The sequence below is a fragment of the Aedes aegypti genome, chromosome 2, assembly GCF_002204515.2.
Source record: "Aedes aegypti strain LVP_AGWG chromosome 2, AaegL5.0 Primary Assembly, whole genome shotgun sequence".
NCBI classification, from domain to species: Eukaryota; Metazoa; Arthropoda; class Insecta; order Diptera; family Culicidae; genus Aedes; species Aedes aegypti.
Genome location: NC_035108.1, coordinates 95,598,250 through 95,623,591, shown reverse-complemented (window position 1 = coordinate 95,623,591; position 25,342 = coordinate 95,598,250). Strand labels below are relative to the sequence as shown.

The following is a 25,342-nucleotide window of genomic DNA, read 5'->3' as shown; positions in this document are numbered from 1 at the left end:
CTGTAAAAAATCTGAACTGCTACGGCAAATGAAATGTTATATGTTGTTAACAAAATGTTAATAAAATCTTAAATTTGTTTTACCAAATTAGGATGATAGTGTTGTCTAATAACACAGAACACCTAGATATAAGAAATGAATGTAATGTTTAGAATGATACTAATAAAGAAATAATAAAAAAAAAAAAAGAACCTTTTCAACTTAGTGGCCCCCTGATGGTCTTGTAGCCAATTTTTTTCTGAAGCTTTTAGAAAGGTTCATTTCATACTTTTGGTGGCAAAAAGTCATGTGACACATCAAAATGTAATAAATTTTATAGTAAATAAAAAATATCAGTTGGTTAAGATAAGATCGAGAAAGAAATTGGATATACCGCTAAACATTAAAAAATGTCTCATACATTGAATGTACCCAATTTAAGCATTTAGTCGAACCAAGCATAATATGGGCGCATTATTGAAATTGTCACATGTTTATAGAAAATCCGTTAGACATGTTTTTGGTTTTGTAAGGTAATGGTGGTCATTTAGTAATTTAGAAACAGTTTCTTTTCCGGTAATGTTTTTGACTTTCCTACATTTGCGCGAAAGTTATGTCACATATAAAAGTGTAGGTAATTTATAATATTATAAGAATGAGAATGTCACAAATCTTTCTATAAGTTCCTATGTGGCATTGAAACATACATTCCACACAAAACTACTTAGAAAAAGACACTACACGTTAATGTTTCCAGTGGGCTATTTGCCCTTTGAAGGAAGCACCACACTAGACAACGGACTAGCATGCAACGCCCAGTGGCACAGTCGGAAAACATTCCTCTCGAAAAGTTTTTCGACCTGAGGCAGGAATCGAATCCACACTCCTTAGCACGATGCGGCTAAATGCCTCGGTGACACTACCCGTACGGCTACGAAGCCCACTTACAACTTGTTGTCAAATAGACGCATAAGAAATAGCAAATATCAATACAAATTTTCGCTCATCTAACTCCATATTAGATAGCCAAAAGCTTGCAAGGTCAAACATTTGGCTATTGTTGAACTGAAGCACACATTCATTTCATACCTCAGAAATTATGTTAGTTTTAAACAGTCTGTTGTAAATATTCTAAAACACAATTATAAAATCTCATCTTTCATTTTTGTTTATTATTCTCAAGTGTTTACTTAATAAAGTAGTGTACAAAACAGAAATTTTGTCACCATACTTCAATATGAGCAAACTCTGCGCTTCTAATGTACTCAATACCAATTTACAAAGGTTACAAAGTTTATATTTTGAAAAGACACTGAAAAATGAAAACTACACAATTGAATGTGTCGGTTTAATCGATTTGTATGTGACTTTCGTGGCATGATTTGGCAAATCCGCGATTTTCGCGCCAGTTTTACATCCACTCGCGATTTTCGTGTCTGACGCCACAAATCCGCGAAATCCGCGAGTATCGCGACTGTTCTAACAGCCCTGCAACTGAACAAAATTCTTGAGAGTTCATGAAAACATGTGTTATAATATAATTATATGTTTGATGTGAACTTCTTCGAAGAAGATTCCTTTTGATTTACAGTCGAAGGTTATTGTGGGAGCTCCACTCGCTATCCGTTCAAAACTTGTCAGCAATTCATCCTGAAAAAAACGGACAAATACGTATTTCGGGAACGTACGTACGGCTTTCAGTTATGAAAGGTTTTGGCCAAATCTTCTGAAATTTGACAGTAAAATGCGCTATCATTTCAGAAGTTTTAATACAAATGTTGAGCCCAATTAGTTTTTTTTATTGAAAAACATCCTGCCAAGAATACAAGACACTCTAACTCAGTCAAGATCAATTTGAAATTTTTTCCTGGAATGTAAATTCAAAATTTCAAAAAGTTTGAGTTTGAGAAGTTTCTTAATAATCAAACCGCAGAAAAGGAGTGACCTTAGAGCGCCATTTTTTTTTTTGAATTAATGAGAGTTTAGTGACTTTTTTGTTGAAAATCAGAGGCGTCGCGTCAGCATGTGCAACATGTGCACTGCACAGGTGGCATCTCGTTCATCCTGACCACCAACAATATGTACTACTTATCAATGACAATTTAATAATTCATTCACTTAACAACCATTACAAGCATCACTGTTATCAATAGTTTGCTACGTAATTTACATTCATCAATAGTTGTTAAAATTTTGCTTTGAAAATGAAATGAAATAGGCGTTTTGTGGCGACGCGCGATCTGAGAATTTTTTTTTCCTCGCGCATTGCTACGTGACACTTTATCATACGCTACCAGGGATTGAATCCTGAGAAAATTGAGAGAATCTCTCACGTATCGCTCTCTGTAACTATCATAACATGCTGCACATTATGAGAGACTATTTATCGCATACTGCTACAAGTTTGATCAGATTGGGGGGATAGTAGTGCATGATAAAACTCCTCTAAACATGCTCCAAGCCTGGGGTACACTGTTGTTATTGGAAGTTCGTGGATTGTTTATCGTGCCAGTAAAGAAAAACACCTATCCCCAACGGTAAACAAGCGAGAAAAATGGATTTTATCATCGCTCTCTCTTTGGGGCTCTCGCTCGCTGCTTCCATTTATCAGACTTGGACCGCAACAGATGGGATGTTTTTCTTTGCTTGCTTTGATCGTGCTTCATACTCAAATGAGAGCGAATCCTGCAATGCCTGTACGCTACACGTTGCTGACTGTAACGATGAAACCCAACGTGTGCACTTTCATCGGGAAACGGGCTGCCCGGTATCGTACACGCAATGCTGCCAATGTGGTAGAGAGCTTTTCGAACTACAAATGTGTGAGTAGCCAAAGCGTCAACTCCGTCCAGTGCACATCTTGCTACAGCAACCAACCAAGTTGATTAGTGTGAGAACGCAGATGGGAATGACAAGAGAGGAATCAATCCACGAGAGAGATTCCTTCTGCTTGCTCTCTTTTTGCCTTCGCGCCGTCAGCAATCGGCATCATCACGCGTGAAGCGCAGGTGTGTCTCAGGCAGTGGAAGATAACCTAAACTAACCTCACTTTTTGCATATAGGGTGTCCCAGACTGCCATTTCGAGACTAATGCAGATAAAAATCTGATTTTCACACATTTCATTCTCTTACTTATCAAGAGTAGATTTAGAATTTAGAGCGATTTTTTTCGCTACCTGTTTGTTGTTGGTGTTACATTTCTGGAAGCTCTTCATGGGTTTTGCACATATCGCGTTATTTCTGAGCGAATTTGTTCTACGAAATTCGTGCTGGTTCATAAAGTAAGTACAATAAAAATCGAGTATTTTACACGATACTAACTGTTTTGGTTCATTTCTATGTAAAGATTTGGTGACCATTAGTCACAGTTTTGAATTACAAGATTAGTTAGAAACCAGTGCTGTTGAAATTGTCACTACTTCTTCAGAATTCATCATTTAATGATGTCTGATTTTAAATCACATAAAATACGTGTTGATCAAATTGGGTTGTTCAGTAACGACAAATTTACCAGTTTTTATAAATTAATCGAAAGCAGACATTTTTTTTAACGATTTCATTATGCTCGATATCTTAATTTTTATATTGTAAATGATTGACCATTCACAGATTTCAATCTCAAATTTGAGGCTTAACGACAGCTCCTACCGTAGTAAAATTTGCCAAGGAGATCAAAAAAGATGTCCATACTAATTTCAAATAATTCCAGGGCACGGAAAATGTTGAAACTTTGAGTTATGATTCAATTTTTAACGTAGATTCAGAATATATAAAAGCTGAATACCCAAATACAACTCTATTGATACATTTAACTGAATAGCCCGATTAGTAATTAAAATATGCAATGTTTTGATTCTATTGAAAGGCTAAGTAAAAAAATACATTTTCCAGAATGATGGTTACACTCTTCTTACACTCAAGAAAATGGCTCCCTTCAATTTATGTGGATTTGCACATACGTTGGTCAAATTTCCAAAATCATTTGTTTTATTTGAGCCTTATACACACTATGATAGTATTAAATACCTTCTATTTGCAGCACATATACGCCATTTGAAACATATTCCAAGTATGTGCAATGTATACATTCTTCTGAAGCACATTGTGTAAAAATATGGCGTCCGTAAAAAGTTTTCGCGGTGGTGATCTTAATAAGCTTCATTTGTTCAGCGTTATTTTGTTTGAATTGGAAGGTAATTATGGCTGAAAATCAACTCTATGATATTGTTTTAACTTAATCTACTTTTATGCAGAGAATATTACCCACCTCGCTGCCCACAGAGATGTACTGAGAAAAAAGACCAAAACGAGTTGCCTCAACAAGCAATTTTTGGTTTGTCTGCTTCACCCGCTTATTATAATTATTTTTTTATCATACCACATATTGAGGCTGTTGTAATATGTCTATCAATCTATACAATAAACTTTTATTCGTTACTTTTGATCATTATTTGATATAAGAAGGAAAACCAAAAACGTTCATTAATATGATCTATCCAATCAATATATTCCATTGAAGCCGCCCATGTAAAGTATGTGTCTGGGTTATGGATTGGATATGAAGTAATCATACTTTCGATGGAAATAAAGATTGACGACAATCCATTGATTTCGCACATACCCTTCATATGCAAACCCCCATTGCAAAAATCCATATGGGTTGGCACATGCATCAAATGAGGACATTATCTTGAGTGTACGAAAAACTTAGCATGACATGACAAAAAAGAGATAAAGTTAAGTAAGCGGTGCACAGGTGGATAATTAGGTCACGCGACGCCTCTGTTGAAAATAGTGACCAAATCACTGAAAAGTGACTCGATACCAGCCCTGCAAATGCAAATCACTAATACAAGTTTAAATCCACATTTTTAAATTTTCAGCTACAAAAACAAAAATGAAAAAGTTTGATCATTTAAAAGTTGATCCCATTGAAATTTCAGATTGAAATTATACAAAAACTCTAAATAGTCGGATACGTAAGACACAAGTGACTAAGAAATATTTGAAATTAGTTATGGATTAGTCATCAAGGGCAAACGGCAAAGTGCTATATATTTCAAAGCCTAAGTTTTTTTTGTATAGCTTATTTATTTTAAAATTCATACGTTCCAAAAGTTGCAAACAGTTTTTGTCGGGAACGACCTTTCATCATTCACCAAAGTCCATCCATAGTGCATACCTATCAATTTTCTCTGTGTTTTATCAACCGCCAGGATCTGCGTCGACGCACCATAAAATAAACAAACGGTCTTACCTGTTGCATCGGCGAGGATTCCGCTTCGTCACGAAGTTTGGTCGGTGTGTTTACCGCCTCGGTTCCTCCTCGGAGATCTTTGGCGCCACTTGCCACTTCTTTGGTATGAACCGTTTTTACACTATCACCCTCAATTTCCCGGAGCATTCTTTCCACCGGACACTCTTTGGCCACCGTAGAACCTTTATCCGCATTGCTGGACTGATTTTCTTTGTTTCCCTCTTCGGGGCTACGCCCTCCTTTATCAGTTGCACTTTCCGTTTCCTTCCCATGCTGACGGTTATCTCCCAGAATCAGCTGGGAATTCAAACTATTCTTCAGAACCTTCCCACCCTGACTAAGCACTTGCTGTTCCCCCGAAACCACTTTGCCCCCGGGCGAGCCCCCCACACTTTCCGGTTCCAGTATTTTGATCTTCTCCGCCGCAAATCGTTCCCGTTCCAGTGCCAGAAGCTGCTTCTGCTCGGCCAGGAACTTCGTTATGTTGAAATCGAAACTGTCGTTGGCCATAGTTTAATTACTCACTTGCTGCATCACAATTGACAATGATATTTCGATGAAGAACGAACAGAAAACACTATTTTCATCACTCGCGTAGGAATAACCGTTGGAATTCGACTCGATATTGTGGCCGACGGACGGAACTGCGGTTTGTTTTGTTCATGCCGATGTAGAAATTCAAATTGCGTCTTGACATTTCGGAAAGCATGCGACTGTTCAAGGCTGGCAGCAGAGCATAAAATTGACAGCATGACGTAAGGGCGCAATGATGGAGCAAGATTTCATATGAAGATGATTGATCATTTTTTGATTTTAAGGTACCTGAATAAAAACTATAATCATTCTTCTTCTTCTTATTGGCATTACGTCCTCACTGCTCTGTCCCTGCTTTTCAGCTTAGTGTTCTTATTCTTATTCTTATACTTATCATTCAGTGCATGGAATAAACCTGAGACGAGACTCGCGAAGACGGTCTTCTTTTTCTGTGTTTGCTGAGTTTTTTCTTATTCCACTTTGTGTTTATACCAATTATGCGCAAGCCGTTCAAATCAAAGACAAATTAAAGACCTCCATGTCCCTTGCAGTTGTCCAAAATTTTATGGCTCATAAGGTAATCTAGAATGCCGTGAAAAGTGTACTGCGATCTGTCAAACTTGGGTACCTTTTGTACTACCGAGGGACAAAATGCAGTACTAGAAGTGGTACCTAATCTGAGCCCGAGTGTGACGGACCTGTTCAAATCCTCACATGAACCTCTCAGCAAAAAAGATTGAGTTTGCATCACATCGAATCATAAATAGCCGTTTGAGTAAAATTTCATGCCAGCAAACGTAGCAGACATTAGAAATAATTAATCTTCTGCTTAGATTTATCAGCAACTTTGGAAAAAACTGCTCCGCTGACTGAGATTTCCAATAACAATTTACTTTGAACACAATACCTTTCACTTTTTCAGCCATAAAAACGGTGGGCTGCATTTGACGTTTCGTGAGAGGGGAAACTGGGCTGCATATGACGTTGATATTTTTCCTCTTCGCGAGTCTCTCTCAGGAATAAACTAATCATGTACAATATTAGTGCATTTGCCCAAAAGAACGCGCGGCGTTCCCCGGAAGACAGGAACAACCGCCGTTTTTAATTTTGTACTGCATTCTTAAGGCTAGTTTGCTACTGGCAAGAAAAGGAATCGCTTATATCGATACGTGGAAAATTTCTTTATTCTATTTGATCACATACTCATCACGGAGAGGCAAATCAACTCAAATTTAGGTATTTTCACTCAACTTGACAGCTAAGTGGATTGATTCAAAATTGAGTTATTTGAAAAGTATTCAATTTTTAGTCATTCCGGGAAAACTTCGGTTTGAGTGATTTTAACTGATTCGCAAGAAGCAGCTATTGGATAGAAACTACTTAAAATTGAGTATTGTACTAAGGCTGCTTCCTCAAAAAATAATTCTTAGCACAAACAAACAGACGTAACACTTAGAACAAATTTCGATGAAAATCATAGTCGCGAGAACATATACGCCCAATGCCAACAGGTGGCGGTAGTGTGTAAACGTCAAACACGAACAAAAACAACGCGAGCGCTGCGGGTGGTGAGTAAGCCACCTATCGTTTATTCAAATCGACCGTTAAAGAGGTGGTTGACGGACATCGATGAGAGTGTGACGTCTGTTTGTCTGTGTTCTTAGGTTTCATGGGATTAACAATTGTTTTATTAATTATATCTAAAAGTACAAAAACAAAAACAGCAAGATATAACACTATTAATACTATTTTAAACACATCCCAAGTAACCACAAGCATTATATTATTGCATTAATTTGGTCGAAAGTCAACATTTTTTGCATTCATAATGTTATCATGCATTTATTCAATAACTGTCAAGCAATAATGCATTTGATTAACATTGGAAATGCTTTGTAGCATTATTTTAATATAGCATTATGCTAAGCGTTTAGAGTGAATATGCAGTTATGCTGTCATACAAGATTGCATAACCTCATTGAACGCACTTGAATCTGTAATAAATAAGTAAGACGATCGAGCACGTTCGCACTCGCTCATTACGTTTTGTGGGATATGGAAGAATAATGAAATAACTTTCTTTCATCTCGAACCCCCATTTCATGATCTAAGGGCAACTTCACCGGTGGTCTATTTTTTGTTCCAAATATATTCCAAAAATGGACCTGTCAAAATTAATTAGACCAGTGAAAATAGACCAAATCGCCCGCGTGCGCACCGGTTGTTCTATTTATTTAGTTTTCGCGATCCATTTGAAATGTAAACAACGAAAACAATCAAAATTAGTAAATTTTGTGTTTTAACGCGGAATTGTGAAATAATTTTCGAAAAATATAGTGCTTCAGACCTTTATCACGTTTTGTGGTAGGTATTGATCACGGCGCCAAAAAAAACTTAAACCGATGCTACCTGGAGTAGACCGTTCGGTGGTCGTTCCGCCAAAACTAACTCAGTCTTTCTATTTCTTCCGTTCGACAGGACCCGGGAAAAACTTAATTCATCCGGTGCTAGGCTCACAATATGTCTTCCCAGAAGTTGGCCTTCCAGTATACGTAATATTTTGGCGAGAAGGATGTCATTCTCAAGGTGCTGGAGAAACACGGCGGGATTTGCGATTGCCACCGCTAGGTCGTCACGTTCGTATATGTTGCCAGCGCTTATAGCCATGAACTGGAATCAATATCACGGATACTGCCGATGTCGTGATGTGGCCGGAATTGGTCATCCAGGAAGTGGACATGTCAAGCGGTAAAATTCGAGCTGTAATAGGTGGGAAGGCGCCCGGAGCAGGAATCGATTCCAATTGACATGATCCATGAGACAACATTTGGGACTGCCGAAGTTTCGGTGCAAATGAAAGAAAAATATTTCGTGGAAGAATCCGACACATGGAAAATGGAAAAGGTGGCTGCCAAAGAACCGAGTGGAGTAGACTCAGTAGACTGCCGCTCAGTTTCCAACGTTGGCCCATATTGAGGGATGCTCCCACCAGGACAACGATTTCATCGATTTCGTTAGCTTGGTTACCTCGAATGAAGTCTAGAACAGACCTAATTTTAGCGACTACAATAAAATAGGTAATTCTTCATATTAAGCTCTCTCTTTAATTTCTACTTCTAGTTTTACGCTCCATTTGGATCATATCCTACTTCTCAGCTTAGAGTTTTATGAACTCTTATTTCTTATATATTTTTATCGTGGAGAATTCTTCCAGACTTCCTCTGGAAAATCCTCAAGAAATCTACCGGGAGTTCCTCCAGCGTTACTTCATGCATAACCCCAAGAATTTCTTCGGAAGTATTCCAAGACAAACTTCGGAGTTTCTCCAGGACTTCTTTCGGAGTTTCTCCAGGAATAATTTTTGAATTCTTCCAGGAATTCATTCGGTGTTCCTTTAAAAGTTCCTCCAGGAATTCTTCCAGACCTCTTCTGGAAAATCCTCAAGAGTTCTGCCGGGAGTTCCTCCAGAGTTATTCCGAGCATACCCCCAAGCATTTCTTCGGAATTCCTTCAAGATTTATTTCGGAGTTTCTTCAGGACTTCTTTCGGAGTTTCTCCAGGATTATTTTTTGAGTTTTTCCAGGAATTCCTTTGGTGTTACTCTAAAACTTCCTCCAGGAATCCTTCCAGACTTCCTCTGTAAAATCCTCAAGAGTTCTGCCGGAAGTTACTCCGAGCATACCCCCATAAATTTCTTCGGAATTCGTTCAAGATTTACTTCGGAGTTTCTTCAGGACTTCTTTCGGAGTTTCTCCAGGAATAATTTTTGAGTTTTTCTAGGAATTCCTTTGGTGTTACTTTAAAAGTTCTTCCAGACTTCCTCTGGAAAATCCTCAAGAAATCTACTGGGAGTTCCTCCAGCGTTACTTCGTGCATAACCCCAAGAATTTCTTCGGAAGTATTCCAAGATTTACTTCGGAGTTTCTCCAGCACTTCCTTCGGAGTTTCTCCAGGAATAATTTTTGAGTTTTTCCAGGAATTCCTGCGGTTTTCCTTTAAAAGTTCATCCAGGAATTCTTCCAGACTTCCTCTGGAAAATCCTCAAGAGTTCTGCCGGGAGTTCCTCCAGAGTTACTCCGAGCATACCCCCAAGAATTTCTTCGGAATTCCTTCAAGATTTACTTCGGAGTTTCTTCAGGACTTCTTTCGGAGTTACTCCAGGAATAAATTTTGAGTTTTTCCAGGAAATCTTTTGGTGTTCCTTTAAAAGTTCCTCCAGGAATTCTTTCAGACTTCCTCTGGAAAACCCTCAAGAAATCTGCTGGGAGTTCTTCTAGCGTTGCTTCGTGCATACCCCCAAGAATTTCTTCGGAAGTATTCTAAGATTTACTTCGGAGTTTCTCCAGGGCTTCCTTCGGAGTTTCTCCAGGAATAATTTTTGGGTTTTTCCAGGAGTTCCTTCGGTGTTCCTTTAAAAGTTCATCCAGGAATTCTTCCAGACTTCCTTTGTAAAATCCTCAAGAGTTCTGCGGGAGTTTCTCCAGATTTACTTCGTGCATACCCTCAAGAATTTCTTCGGAAGTATTCTAAGATTTACTTCGGAGTTTCTCCAGGACTTCTTTCGGAGTTTCACCAGGAATAATTTTTGAGTTTTTCCAGGAGTTCCTTCGGTGTTCCTTTAAAAGTTCATCCAGGAATTCTTCCAGACTTCCTCTGGAAAATCCTCAAGAGTTCTGCCGGGAGTTCCTCCAGAGTTACTCCGAGCATACCCCCAAGAATTTCTTCGGAATTCCTTCAAGATTTACTTCGGAGTTTCTTCAGGACTTCTTTCGGAGTTACTCCAGGAATAAATTTTGAGTTTTTCCAGGAAATCTTTTGGTGTTCCTTTAAAAGTTCCTCCAGGAATTCTTCCAGACTTCCTCTGGAAAACCCTCAAGAAATCTGCCGGGAGTTCTTCTAGCGTTGATTCGTGCATACCCCCAAGAATTTCTTCGGAAGTATTCCAAGATTTACTTTGGAGTTTCTCCAGGACTTCCTTCGGAGTTTCTCCAGGAATAATTTTTGAGTTTTTCTAGGAATTTCTTCGGTGTTCCTTTAAAAGTTCATCCAGGAATTCTTGCAGACTTTCTCTGTAAAATCCTCAACAGTTCTGCCAGGAGTTCCTCCAGAGTTACTCCGAGCATACCCCCAAGAATTTCTTCGGAATTCCTTCAAGATTTACTTCTGAGTTTCTTCAGGACTTCTTTCGAAGTTTCTCCAGGAATATTTTTTGAGTTTTTCCAGGAATTCCTTTGGTTTTACTTTAAAACTTCCTCCAGGAATTCTTCCAGACTTCCTCTGGAAAATCCTCAAGAAATCTACCAGGAGTTCCTCCAGCGTTACTTCGTGCTTACCCCCAAGAATTTCTTCGGAAGTATTCCAAGATTTACTTCGGAGTTTCTCCAGGACTTCCTTCGGAGTTTTTCCAGGAATTCCTTTGGTGTTGTTTCTTTAAAAGTTCATCCAGGAATTCTTCCAGATATCCTCTGGAAAATCCTCAAGAGTTCTGCCAGGAGTTCCTCCAGAGTTACTTCGTGCATACCCCCAAGAATTTCTTTGGAATTCCTTCAAGATTTACTTCGGAGTTTCTTCAGGACTTTTTTCTGAGTTTCTCCAGGAATAATTTTTGAGTTTTTCCAGGAATTTCTTCGGTGTTCCTTTAAAAGTTCATCCAGGAATTCTTCCAGACTTCCTCTGGAAAATTCTCAAGAGTTCTGCCGGGAGTTACTCCGAGCATACCCCCAAGAATTTCTTCGGAATTCCTTCAAGATTTACTTCGGAGTTTCTCCAGGAATAATTCTTGAGTTTTTCCAGGAATTTCTTCGGTGTTCCTTTAAAAGTTCATCCAGGAATTCTTTCGGCCTTCCTCTGGAAAATTCTCAAGAGTTCTGCCGGGAGTTCCTCCAGAGTTACTTCGTGCATACCCCCAAGAATTTCTTTGGAATTCCTTCAAGATTTACTTCGGAGTTTCTTCAGGACTTCTTTCGGAGTTTCTCCAGGAATATTTTTTTAGTTTTTCCAGGAATTCTTTTGGTGTTCCTTTAAAAGTTACTCCAGGAATTCTTCCAGACTTCCTCTGAAAAATCCTCAAGAAATTTGCCTGGAGTTCCTCCAACGTTACTTCGTGCATACCCCCAAGAATGTCTTCGGAAGTTTCTAATATTTACTTCGGAGTTTCTCCAGGAATAATTTTTGAAATTTTCCAGGAATTCCTTCGGTGTTCCTTTAAAAGTTCCTCCAGGAATTCTTCCGGCCTTCCTCTGGAAAATCCTCAAGAGTTCTGCCGGGAGTTCCTCCAGAGTTACTCCGAGCATACCCCCAAGAATTTCTTCGGAATTCCTTCAAGATTTACTTCGAAGTTTCTTCAGGACTTCTTTCGGAGTTACTCCAGGAATAAATTTTGAGTTTTTCCAGGAAATCCTTTGGTGTTCCTTTGAAAGTTCCTCCAGGAATTCTTCCAGACTTCCTCTGGAAAACCCTCAAGAGTTCTGCCGGGAGTTCCTCTAGCGTTGCTTCGTGCATACCCCCAAGAATTTCTTCGGAAGTATTCTAAGATTTACTTCGGAGTTTCTCCAGGACTTCTTTCGGAGTTTCGCCAGGAATAATTTTTGAGTTTTTCCAGGAGTTCCTTCGGTGTTCCTTTCAAAGTTCATCCAGGAATTCTTCCAGACTTCCTCTGGAAAATCCTCAGGAGTTCTGCCGGGAGTTCCTCCAGCATTACTTTGTGCATACTCCCAAGAATTTCTTCGGAAGTATTCCAAGATTTACTTCGGAGTTTCTCCAGGACTTCCTTCGGAGTTTCTCCAGGAATAATTTTTGAGTTTTTCTAGGAATTTCTTCGGTGTTCCTTTAAAAGTTCATCCAGGAATTCTTGCAGACTTTCTCTGTAAAATCCTCAACAGTTCTGCCAGGAGTTCCTCCAGAGTTACTCCGAGCATACCCCCAAGAATTTCTTCGGAATTCCTTCAAGATTTACTTCTGAGTTTCTTCAGGACTTCTTTCGAAGTTTCTCCAGGAATATTTTTTGAGTTTTTCCAGGAATTCCTTTGGTGTTACTTTAAAACTTCCTCCAGGAATTCTTCCAGACTTCCTCTGGAAAATCCTCAAGAAATCTACCAGGAGTTCCTCCAGCGTTACTTCGTGCTTACCCCCAAGAATTTCTTCGGAAGTATTCTAAGATTTACTTCGGAGTTTCTCCAGGACTTCCTTCGGAGTTTTTCCAGGAATTCCTTTGGTGTTGTTTCTTTAAAAGTTCCTCCAGGAATTCTTCCAGATATCCTCTGGAAAATCCTCAAGAGTTATGCCGGGAGTTCCTCCAGAGTTACTCCGAGCATACCCCCAAGAATTTCTTCGGAAGTATTCCAAGATTTACTTCGGAATTCCTTCAAGATTTACTTCGGAGTTTCTCCAGGAATAATTTTTGAGTTTTTCCAGGAATTTATTCGGTGTTCCTTTAAAAGTTCATCCAGGAATTCTTCCAGACTTCCTCTGGAAAATTCTCAAGAGTTCTGCCGGGAGTTACTCCGAGCATACCCCCAAGAATTTCTTCGGAATTCCTTCAAGATTTACTTCGGAGTTTCTCCAGGAATAATTCTTGAGTTTTTCCAGGAATTTCTTCGGTGTTCCTTTAAAAGTTCATCCAGGAATTCTTTCGGCCTTCCTCTGGAAAATTCTCAAGAGTTCTGCCGGGAGTTCCTCCAGAGTTACTTCGTGCATACCCCCAAGAATTTCTTTGGAATTCCTTCAAGATTTACTTCGGAGTTTCTTCAGGACTTCTTTCGGAGTTTCTCCAGGAATATTTTTTTAGTTTTTCCAGGAATTCTTTTGGTGTTCCTTTAAAAGTTACTCCAGGAATTCTTCCAGACTTCCTCTGAAAAATCCTCAAGAAATTTGCCTGGAGTTCCTCCAACGTTACTTCGTGCATACCCCCAAGAATGTCTTCGGAAGTTTCTAATATTTACTTCGGAGTTTCTCCAGGAATAATTTTTGAAATTTTCCAGGAATTCCTTCGGTGTTCCTTTAAAAGTTCCTCCAGGAATTCTTCCGGCCTTCCTCTGGAAAATCCTCAAGAGTTCTGCCGGGAGTTCCTCCAGAGTTACTCCGAGCATACCCCCAAGAATTTCTTCGGAATTCCTTCAAGATTTACTTCGAAGTTTCTTCAGGACTTCTTTCGGAGTTACTCCAGGAATAAATTTTGAGTTTTTCCAGGAAATCCTTTGGTGTTCCTTTGAAAGTTCCTCCAGGAATTCTTCCAGACTTCCTCTGGAAAACCCTCAAGAGTTCTGCCGGGAGTTCCTCCAGACCAGAAATGCGCTTAATTTTACCATGTCTGTTGTCGCAATCAGATTGTTGTAAATTATTTCTGCCAAGCGTACCAGTAATGTGGTGGGCTGTACCGTAAACATGGTAAATTGGTAAATTGAAATTCCATGGTAGAGTCAAGAATGGGCGTAATCAGCTACAATAGTATTTTTTACCACAGATTTTTTTCCCGTTTGTATGTGTTACGTTACATTCTAAGATAAAACAAGCTAGATTAGTATAATTAACTTTCCATAACTCGATATTCAAGTGTTCAGATTAAAAGTAGTCAAACCAACGGATGTACCCGGTAATAGATTGCACATTATAATTCAAAAAATCTTTAAACTGACGAATTGAACATGTTTTACGTAGAACATCTTTTTCTTATTAGTTTTATTTATTGACATGTACCTTACTTTTCAATCAATAAGATTACCCTTAGTCATCCATAAGTGATCGATTAACACGTTTCGTAATTCATGATACTGTTGACTGCTTCTAATGTGAATGCGATCTTCACACATTTCATCAAACGTACGCTGCGACGCCCGACTGAAACCAGCTGTTTCCGAAGAAGGTAAATCAGGATGCACATTTTCGACCTGGTTTTGCAGCTCTGGGTTGCTGTGTCTGAAATGAAGTCTCATGTTGTGCAATATTACACAAGTCATTATTATGTCCTTCATGCTGGCTTCATCAAAGAGTCGGCAAGGATTGACCAGTATTTGCCAACAAGCTTGGAGAATTCCAAAACAGCGTTCCACATCTTTACGTAGTGATTCTTGGCATTTGGCATACAATTTGGTCTTTGGTGTTTGCGGATGGGATATGGTTTTCATGAATATAGGCCAATCGGGATAGATGCCATCAGCTAAAAGGTATCCTCTATTGTAGGTGTTTCCGTTTAGTGTCCATTGGCCATCCAGCATTTTGTTCTGGAAAGAGAAAACAGAAAAGCATTCTAACATGTGCTTATACACACTACTCAGCCTGTTTGACCAACGTAGGGTATTTAAAATAATTTGGACAAACCGTTACGCGTATATAACTTGGACTATTCCTTTTGGTTTGGTCTTAAAGTTATCCGTAAATATAATATACATGTTACGCTCTGTCCTAAATACAGAAAGGCAAGAAATTTCGAATACTGTGTGAATCTTATTTAGCGACTGTGTTGTATTTATTTTAGTGTGTTGCAACAACTTAATAAAGTTTCTCGGTAATGTAGCGTTATCGGTCAAATAATAGAACATCTCGTAAAGGTTTGGAACGAAGTTCATATTTACTGGTACGCCCACGCGAGTTTTACAAGTAAGGCACCAGCAAGGACCCAGGGGCAAGTGAGAATCCGGGAAATTATGCATGTTATCTAGAACAGCAACACGAATTCAGATTAAAATAGCTAAATTTTGCACATATTTTTATCGTAAAAAAACTGGGAAATGATCATTTTACCTGCACTATGTGGGCTAAATGAACAGCTGTTGCTGCTAAAATGGACATCATACAGAATACGTGAGCAAAACTACTATCTTTGAAATTTTTTATTGCATTTCCGAAAATATGTCCATAAATGATTGAAACCCATTTAAAAAGAAATCAAAAGGTATTATAGGGTGTCTCAGAAAGTATGGGCACAACTTTACCATACTGTCATTTCGAGATGAAAAAAATGAAAAATGATTTTCACACTTTTTATTCTTACACTTATCAAAAGCAGATTTTGAATTTTGAGCGATTTTTCCACTACCTGAATATAAATGGCGTTATATTTCTGGAAGCTCTTATCAGTTTTGCATAAATCACGTCATATCTGAGCGAGTTAGTTGTACGAAATTTGTGCTAGGTTATGAAGTACGTACAATAAAAATCTTAAAAAATATATTTTATCATTGCCGATACGATGAGCGATCAGACCATCACTAATTTTATTGGAAGTTATTACCTTAAGTATACAAAATTTTATTAGTAACTAAAAAATCCAGTTGATATCGATTTTTTAGTTTTTTTAGTCGATTTTTAAAAATGCTTGCAAGCCTGTAAATCTGTTGAAACATGTGAAAATCTTAAAAGTAAGTAAGCAAATATAAGTAAATTTGAATTGAATTATTATTATTCATACTGCATCTCCGGTAAGTAGGCCTTGACCGGGTTACAGGTCTTTTTTTCTGCGCTTGACATTTTTTTCTATTTTCAGATATATTTTCACCCGGAGTTTTGCAATTTGGATTTTGTGTGTGAAGCATTTGAAGAGAAGGTGTAATAGGGTAACGACTGTTTATTTCGTTCATAACCGCTAACAGTTGGCGCCAGCGGCAAAAAGTACATACAACAACCTTTCGAACATTCAGTTTCTTCCACTGGCCGCCGTGCGACGACACTGTTGTTTGTATCCCTCTCACTGATCGCGCTACGCTGGATTCTCAAATTTCTCAAACTTTCAACACAAGCGCATGGAAGAATGGTAGTCGGAGAACTGTCAAAACGTATGGAAAATAATGAAAATCGTAAATTGCTTGCAATTAGGAAACTTAATCAAAAAAGTAGTGATTAGAAATCAAGTGTAAAGTGAATACATAACTTTTTGTGTTTAGTTCATCTTCCGTGGTGCTTTCTTTGCTTCAGGATTTCGTTTTTACTACCACTGAAAAAGAGCCATCTATTGCCTTTTCAGTTTTGAATATCGCCCTATTGGCGTGTTGTGCTGTTGGGAAACTTCAGATAGCAAGACTCTTCGTAGGTGTTGGTGTTTCAGCCTTTTTGGATTATTGTTACTGGTGTTGCCGAAGTTAATTGAAGCCTTATCTGAATTTGCCGCTCAAGAGTTGTAAACCTAGGATTTGGATTTCAAGTTTTCGTTACTTTTGCTGTTGGAGTTTCGTTCGCTGCAAAACCTTGAGTATAGTTTTTTCTTATTTATTTATTTCTTCTCCGTTTCTTGTATTTCTCATTAGACATAGTTATTAATTTCTGTGATCAGTTTTTATTATGGAAACTGACGGGGATGAGGGGGATCCTAAAGAAAACACTGATTGTCCAGAATCCACTTCCTTGACCAAGCCTTTCCGTGTAAAAGTTTATCCCTCTAGTTTTTCTGGGCCTTTTGTCGTATATTTCCGAGAAAAGGAGAAACCCATTAATGTTTTGCTTATTTCCTCTGAGATTTATAAAAAGTTTAAATCTGTGAAGGAAATCAAAAAACTTTCTTTAGATAAATTAAGAATAGTTTTTGGATCACGAGATGAAGCAAATGCTCTCTTGGAATCCAAATTGTTTTTTAATTCCTATCGTGTGTATGCGCCTTGCGACTCATGCGAAATAAATGGAATTATATATGATGAATCCTTGAATTGTGATGACATTAGGAATCATGGTTCAGGTTTTTTTCGGAACAAATCTATTTCTCCTGTCGAGATTTTGGATTGCGTCCGTTTATCGAAATTATTTATTGATGGTAATAATTCCAAATATGTACACTCTAATTGCATAAAGATTACGTTTTCTGGATCTGTACTTCCAGACTACGTAAATGTTGACAATGTTATTTTTCGCGTGAGACTTTATTACCCAAAGCTCATGCATTGTGACCGATGCCTTCTTTTTGGTCACACTTCAAATTTTTGTTCAAATAAACAGAAATGTTCTAAGTGTGGTGAATTTCATTCTTCATCCACTTGTAAAAATCAATCTAATTTGTGTGTTTATTGCAAACAGAAACACAATTCTTTGAAAGAATGTGCTGTTTACATTGAAAATCAATCAAAATTTAATCAAAAAATTAAAAATAAAAATCTTTTATCTTATGCAGAAGTAATGAAATCCACAGATAACATTACTTCCGCAAATACATTTGAAATTTTGTCAGATGATGATGGTGTTGTGAACCAAGAAGATTTTGGCAACTATGTTTACAAACCTCCTAGCAAAAGAAAAAGATCGAACAATAAAACTTCTGACAATCATAATCAATTTTTTGAACCTCAATCGTCTACTTCCTTTGATATTAGTTTTCCTCCTTTAAATTCTTCTAAAAACATTCCCGGATTTCATAAAATAGACACAGATCCTTCATCTAACAGTAAAAATCAAAATTCAAACAATTTATCGGAAGAAAAAGCAAATAAAGATACTGACAATTCTATTTTGAACATCTAAGAAGAAATAGTAGATTTTTTGGGATTGAACGATTTTTGGAAAAAAAATAATTAAATTATTTTTACCTATTTTGGCTTCCTTTTTAAATAAATTGAATTCTTTTGGTCCTCTTTTATCTTCATTTTTCTCTCTGTAATGGCTTCAATTAATTTAAATAAAATGAACATTTTACAATGGAATTGCCGTAGCATTATTCCAAAATTTGATAGATTAAAAGCTTTGATATACAATTATAATTCATTTATTTAGTTAACATCTACATAGATAACACTGAATCAACAATTTCACGCCACAATACTCGGTTCGTGGCCGCATCTCTCCATCCTCGGTTCTGCCCCACGCTCGCCAAATCGATTATAATATATACAATTATAATATAGATTTGTTTTGTTTAAATGAAACTTGGTTAGATTCATAAAAATTCTTTCATATTTCAAAATTTAATATAATTCGAAAAGATAGAGATTCTTCATATGGAGGAGTTCTTATTGGAATTCGTGATGATATAGAATTTAAATATTTAGATTTATCAATGCATTCACAAGTTGAGTATGTTGCAGTCTCAATTAAAAAAGAAAAGTGTGAATTTTCAATTATTTGCTTTTATATTCCTCCAAATTCTACGTTTTCTTTATCGCAAATTAAAAATATATTGAATGAAGGGATATATGTATTCAATCAGAATTGTTGTATTTCATCTATCTTTTACTCATAAGGAGCGAGAAGAAATGACGATCAATTTCTCTCCCCTGAAATCTTTTTGTTGGGCTTTGTTTTGTGGGTTATGTTCTGTTATTTCCTCTACGAGAAAGAATGGTGATCAAATTCTTTCTATCGATGTTTCATTTGGTGAGGAAAGGAAATCAATCGCCGAAGAGAATTCTTTCTATTCGCAATAATTGGGCCAATAGTAATGTTAACACACACAGTGGCTTCGTTTATAAGGAACTTATATCCTACCTTATTACATCAGCAGCTTTAGCACAGGACACCAACGCGCCAGGCATCCAGCACACCATCATCCTAGTTGTGGGTTCGAATCCTGATTCCAACAAAAAAAATCATTGAGCTGGTAAAGAAAACCATTGAAAGGTAGTCAATGGATTCATTGTTTTGTTTATTTTTAACGCAAGCCCTAAACATACATTATTTTAAGCTAATATACATCATGAACCCTAAATATACAAACATAAATGCTTTAGTAGGGCTTGTGCATTAAAACTGCTTTACCAAGTATTGCATTAATTTGGCTGTTGTGGGGCCCTTGCTCACTTTAATTATGCTTTATAAAGCTCTTAAAGGTTATGTCACTTTAGAACAAAATCTGATAGCGCACTATAGAGCAAACATAAAGTATGCATATATAGCTTCGTGGTTACTTGGGATATTCTTTCGTTTCTGTTGGGCATCTGAACTTCCAAACGGTGATTCCAATGTTCTTTAGGAGCTTTTGTTCCAGCGCATCGGAAATGTTGTTATCAAGGCTGTAAAGTGGCGGGATATAGAAAAAATTAAGCACCAAATTGCCCAAAAATAATGTTCAAAACTCACCGACTCAGGACAAAAAAAATACTAATAGCCAAAGCTCAAATTTTCAAGAGCACGGATCTGAAGAACCAAACATCTGTTTGAGCTGAAAACCTAATCGATTGATCACCATCAGCTACTGACCAATCGATTAGGTTTTCAGCTTAAACGAATATTTGGCTCTCCAGATCCATGCTCTTGAAAATTTGAAGTTTGGCTTCGATGCATCTTCACCTTAACGGTGGGCGACTAAACTACCGGGCCCTGCTAACCGGGGTAGCAAAAAGACAGCTCTGCTTTCGGAAAGCATCGGGTGAGCAAATTCAGCTGCGCAATAGTTGCGCTGCTACTCGATTTGAATTCAAGCATACGGTGGGAGATCTGATATTCTTGTAGAAGTTTTGGAAATTTGATGCGCATTCAGTGGAATAATTACAAAATTTTGGAGATTCGGGTAAAACTTTGATAAGAATGCTAGGAATCTGATGCAATTTTAGGAAGTCCGATAGAAGTTTTCGATTCGTCGTAAGAACTTATCGATTTAGGAGAATGAAATCCCTGGGACTCCGCCTGGAATCCTTGGGATTCTGCCTGGAATCCTTTGGATGCTGACTAAAATCCTTGGTTTTCCGATTGGAATCCTTGGGATTCCGACTGGAATCCTTGGGATTCCAAATGGAATCCTTGGGAGTTTCTGAAAGAATTTTTGGTCGAAATCCGGAAAAAGTTCCAAGGAATTGCTTAATGAAATTCTGAGGAATTTTCTTCTTCTTCTTCTTGGCATTTAATCTGCTTCTCAGATTAGTGTTCTAATGAGCGCCTCTACAGTTATTAACTGAGAGCTTTCTTTGCCAAAGTTGCCATTTTCGCATTCGTATATCGTGTGGCAGGTACGATGATACTCTATGCCGAGGGAAGTCAAGGAAATTTCCATGACGAAAAGATCCCAAACCGGCTTAGAATCGAACCCAGACACTTTCAACATGGCTTTGCTTTGTAGCCACGGACTCTAACCACTCGGCTAAGGAAGGCCCCTAAGGAATTTCTGGAAGAATTTAAAAAAGCCCAGGGGGAACTCAGGAGGAATCATCGGAGGACGTCTAGAGGAAATTCCGGAGAAATTCATGAGAAATTGCCTAAGAAACTCTGGAGGATTATCCAGAAGAAATGGTCAGAGTTTTTCGAAGTAACTCCTGGAAAATTCCTAATCGAATTCCGGAGAATTCCAAAAGAATTACTAGAGGATCTCTGAAGGAACTATAGTGGAAGTTCGAAAAAAAAAAACACCGGTGGAGTTACAAAAGAATTGGGTTGTTTAGTGATAAAAAATTCACAGTTCTTTGTGGCTTGATCGAAAAAGCACATTTTTCTAAGTACAACACGATTTTATTGCGCTTCAATATCTTAATTTTGATATTATAAATGATTAAAATAGATTAAAATCCCTCGACTCAATGACATTTCAATTTGCATAATGACAGCTCGCCCCGGAGTAAAATTTGCCGAGGGGTGATTCAAAACTGATTTCCATACTAATTTCAAACGTGTTTTAAAAATAGTTCCAGGACACGGAAAATTTTGAAACTATGGATTCTAGTTCAAATTTTAGCGTAGATTCAGAATATTTAAGAAAACGGATACTCCTAAACAAGCCAATTGCCGGAAGAAACTTGGAAGAATTCCCAGATGAACTACAAGGATGAGATCCATGAGGATCTCTTTAGAAATTTTTGAAGAATCTACAAAGAAATTCCTTTTTCCTCCAGCAGTATTTTTTATCCAGCTTTTTACGTTAGCATGCTATAAATTTTGAATCACCCCTTTCTGACAAGTCTTGCCCACACCATATTTTTTATGGTTGGATCCGAGTAAGCATTGCAATTAATAAAAATATGTGTTGGCATGGAAAGTCAAAAGTTTGCATTGTTTAATTCAGGAAATGAAAGTTATAATTGTTGATTATTTCTTTTTTTTTCTACTTTAAGGTCAATCAAAATGGACAACTTCAGTAATATAGTGCATCGGATTAGACCTATTCGACAGAATAAGCTCGTATGTACAAAGTTCACCAAAACCAAGATAATGGATATAATGGATTGGATTCTCAATGAATCGAGTAGAAAAATAAAATATGACATTCTTTTAGAGATTATGGAGTACAATTGACCAGCGAGGCTAACCCGTTTAAGAGCAGTGTTTGTAGTGATTGCTTTTGCTTTGACGTTGTCTTTACAAAGCCGATGCATTGAAGGGGGTGGTGGATTTACTTCTGCAAAACATTCGGGTTTAAAACAATGTATGTAATAAAAGATCCACTTCTCGTAGTTTTCTAAACTTCGAATATTTATGTCATTATTCGAACAAGCCCATGCTTGAAATAAGTTCCGATTAGATTGGACGAATGTTCTGTCCAAATATTTAAAAAGCAATGGTTGACGTTTTACATAGAAATAGAAGAAACCTTATTTCAATCTCCTCAGGTCATGCTTCTTTCGCCAAATTTTCAGCAAAATTCTTGTCAATTTGTGTAAAATACGACATATTTTGTAACTTTTTATTTCCATATTGTTAATGCGATTTCGACAGCGATTTATTTATAACTTGTCAGGACGCATATGAGTGGGACAGTCCAGCAGATTTTATAATTATTGAATCTCGTTGTTGTCTCAATTTCGATTCGACGATTTGATTTTTTCTTCAAACGCAGTTCGGTGGGTCTTGAATCTCTAAAATAGTGTAAAACAAATTAAATTATTCAGTGCCTAGATGAGATAAATATTCAACAACAATTCGAATACACAGAAATGGCCACTCACAAATAAAGTGAAAATTATTGACAGCCAAATCAACAATCCTAAATAACAGGAGGAAATCTCTTGAGGAATTCCCGGAGAAAATCACCGGAGGAGTTCTTGGGGGATACCCCCGGAGGAATCCTTGAAATTCCCGGAGGAAATCCTCGGAGAAAATGCTGGATTAAATCTCCAGAGAAATTCCTGGAAAAGATCTCCGGATAAATACTCTGGAAAAATTCTCGAAGGAATTTCCGAAGAAACTGGTGTAAAATAAAATTGGAACATTATTTGCAACACCGGTCTTCTTCTTCTTTCTGGCGTTACGTCCCCACTGGGACAGAGCCTGCTTCTCAGCTTAGTGTTCTTATGAGCACTTCCACAGTTATTAACTGAGAGCATACTATGCCAATGACCATTTTTGCATGCGTATATCGTGTGGCAGGTACGATGATACTTTATGCCCTGGGAAGTCGAGAAAATTTCCAACCCGAAAAGATCCTCGACCGATGGGATTCGAACCCACGACCCTCAGCTTGGTCTTGCTGAATAGCTGCGCGTTTACCGCTACGGCTATCTGGGCCCCGGTGCAACACCGGTGCAAGCTCCAATTTTGAACGTGGTTCAAAAATTTGGAACAAACCCGTGATTTGGACCCTGTTGTACCTTATATAGCTACTATGATCGCTACGCACAATGCTTCCTTGTTCGAACTGGAATGTCAATTAATGTGCATTATATTTATTCTAATAATATTGATATTTTGTTGTTGTAATGTTGTGAACTGAAATTACAGTTTTGATCAATGAAGTAATCATGAAATGGCATGCTAAATTTATGACATCATATCTGAAACAAGACAAAATCTTTATAGCATACGGAAAATAACATTAAAGTCTACATATATTTACCTGGATTCTACTTCCATTGTTTCGTTTGATTCAATCCTAAGCCAGAGATCCAAGTTGTTCTCACAATGAGAAACGAAATTTCAACAACTGTGACGAAACTTGCACCAAAGAACAGAGCTGCAATGCCACCTGTTGACACTTAAAATATTGATAAAAATGTATTCAAAAGTCCTTTAATATTAACATTTTAATGTTACAACTTACCCATGGCATCCGCCAAATCAAAAATGATGCGTCTACTATACCTCACCTTCGATATAATCATATCCCATTTTATTAGTGGGTTATTGAACCAATCGATCATCAAATAACTTTGGAGAGTAAAATTTATCAAATTACAATCCTTCAGACAGCCACACGATGAAACGACCTGTTGAACTTTCACTGAAAGATTATTTTTACACACAATGGATATTAAATACTATCTCTCAAGGAGTTGGCTAATTCTAAAACAATAACTCACCTAAATTATCTGAAATACATTCCAGCTCTTTTAAACGACATACTGGAATCCCAACTGAAAGCAAAGAAAATTAGAGGTAAAATAAATTTATTTCGTATCACTTTTTTCTTAACTCACCTCCCAAATTGTACAGGTAAGGCACACATCCACATTTCTCGAAAAACTGTTGCAATTTGCACTCAAACAAGCACAAACTGTATGAGTAAAATTTGGGAAAGAGCTTCAAGTTCGATTCATAAGTATATCGGCAGCTGCGCTGTTGTACATATAGGTTTTCAATGGTTGTATCTGCCGTTATGATCACCGGTTTGAACGACATCTGCAGAAATGTGGACGCTGAAGAAGGCACGCTGAGTTGTCTCAGGTATGTGGGAATTTCAAATGGACCATGGTAGAAGATCTAAAAGAAAAAAATATGATTAAGTGGATGTAAGACTTTTGAAACTTCAAGCTTACATTCCCATTTGACGATAAGTTATTCAAGGAAGCAGTTGTATCTCTTTCCATTATGCTTATTTCAATTAGATCTTTTTTCCCCAAATTAGATTCGCTTGTTTCAACCGATAGATACTGAATGATAGCAGAATTGAAACTATAGCAAATGCCTAGTTCCGTAATAACGCGAACCATATTCGTTTCAATGCCGTTACTAAGTTGAACTGGAACATCTACATGGTTGACAATTTCATTTAGAATAGCATTGATGTTCAATTTGCTGTATTCGTCATAGCCCTTCAGTCGTTGAATATTGGTTATTTCCGTTTCAGCGAGTAAGTTCAAAAATATCTCAAACTTGGTAACGTTCGCTGGTTTTACTCTCTTGATAACGTTATCCCGCGCCGTGCTATTTAAACGATCGTGGAAACAAACTGTCAGACTGGGGAATGTTGTATTCCATTCATGGTAATTGCGATCCAGTGATATCACCGTTGGGTTCGTGAGATAACGAAGCCAAAACAGAGTTATCAGATATAGGGAGCACAGAATAGATGAGATGATTATAACACCCCACATGTATCTGTAATGCACGAAGACTGTTAATAAAATTCCAGGATCGCATGTATGAGATAGTTGAATTACTTTTCAAATATGGTGTGTAATGGTCCTGTCATATGAAATCCTCCATGGAGGCTGCTTTTGCTGATCACTCGCCGAAAGAACTTCGATATGTAGAACTGGTATGCCATGACTGATGTGGAATATGTTTCGACCTAGTAGTTAAATAGAAAAAGAACAATGCTATGACTAATTTAGGCTATCATAATGATTGATACAAGATTATATACAATTGAATATCCAAATAGATGACAAATCATTTGTCTGCATTACTGTATGACAACCATTTTATTATTTTATGTTTATTTCAATCAGCGTGCTTAATTTCGACTCGAGGCGAGTCCAGTACACGACACTGAAGACGGCCTTACAGTTGAGGTCGAAT

The 25,342-nt window shown here is 37.5% G+C and overlaps 2 protein-coding genes and 1 long non-coding RNA gene across 5 annotated transcripts in view; 1 reads left to right on the top strand and 2 right to left on the bottom strand.

Annotated features, from left to right (window-relative positions):
* The window catches only part of LOC5578537 (basic-leucine zipper transcription factor A), a 121,318-nt gene extending 115,363 nt beyond the window's left edge, over positions 1–5,955 (bottom strand). For 2 of the 3 annotated variants that reach the window (XM_021841579.1, XM_021841580.1), the window contains exon 1: positions 5,237–5,955. In XM_021841579.1, the coding sequence (XP_021697271.1) occupies positions 5,237–5,746 (510 nt within the window). In that variant the 5' untranslated portion in view covers positions 5,747–5,955. The remainder of the gene's footprint in view (positions 1–5,236) is intronic. The other variant, XM_001663878.2, reaches the window with a different exon arrangement.
* A 1,889-nt stretch (positions 5,956–7,844) lies between these two features.
* LOC5578536 lies at positions 7,845–8,864 on the top strand. The gene is made up of 2 exons (XR_002501079.1): positions 7,845–8,134; positions 8,249–8,864. It is a non-coding gene; the product is annotated as an uncharacterized LOC5578536 (long non-coding RNA).
* A 5,542-nt stretch (positions 8,865–14,406) lies between these two features.
* Positions 14,407–25,342, bottom strand: part of LOC110675789 (pickpocket protein 11-like) — a 19,404-nt gene continuing 8,468 nt past the window's right edge. The window contains exons 2-8 of the mRNA XM_021841578.1: positions 24,982–25,112; positions 24,358–24,919; positions 24,019–24,301; positions 23,902–23,955; positions 23,643–23,822; positions 23,439–23,576; positions 14,407–14,988 (exon numbers count right to left, since the gene is read on the bottom strand). Of these exons, the coding sequence (XP_021697270.1) occupies positions 23,446–23,576; positions 23,643–23,822; positions 23,902–23,955; positions 24,019–24,301; positions 24,358–24,919; positions 24,982–25,088 (1,317 nt within the window). The 5' untranslated portion in view covers positions 25,089–25,112 and the 3' untranslated portion in view covers positions 14,407–14,988; positions 23,439–23,445. The remainder of the gene's footprint in view (positions 14,989–23,438; positions 23,577–23,642; positions 23,823–23,901; positions 23,956–24,018; positions 24,302–24,357; positions 24,920–24,981; positions 25,113–25,342) is intronic.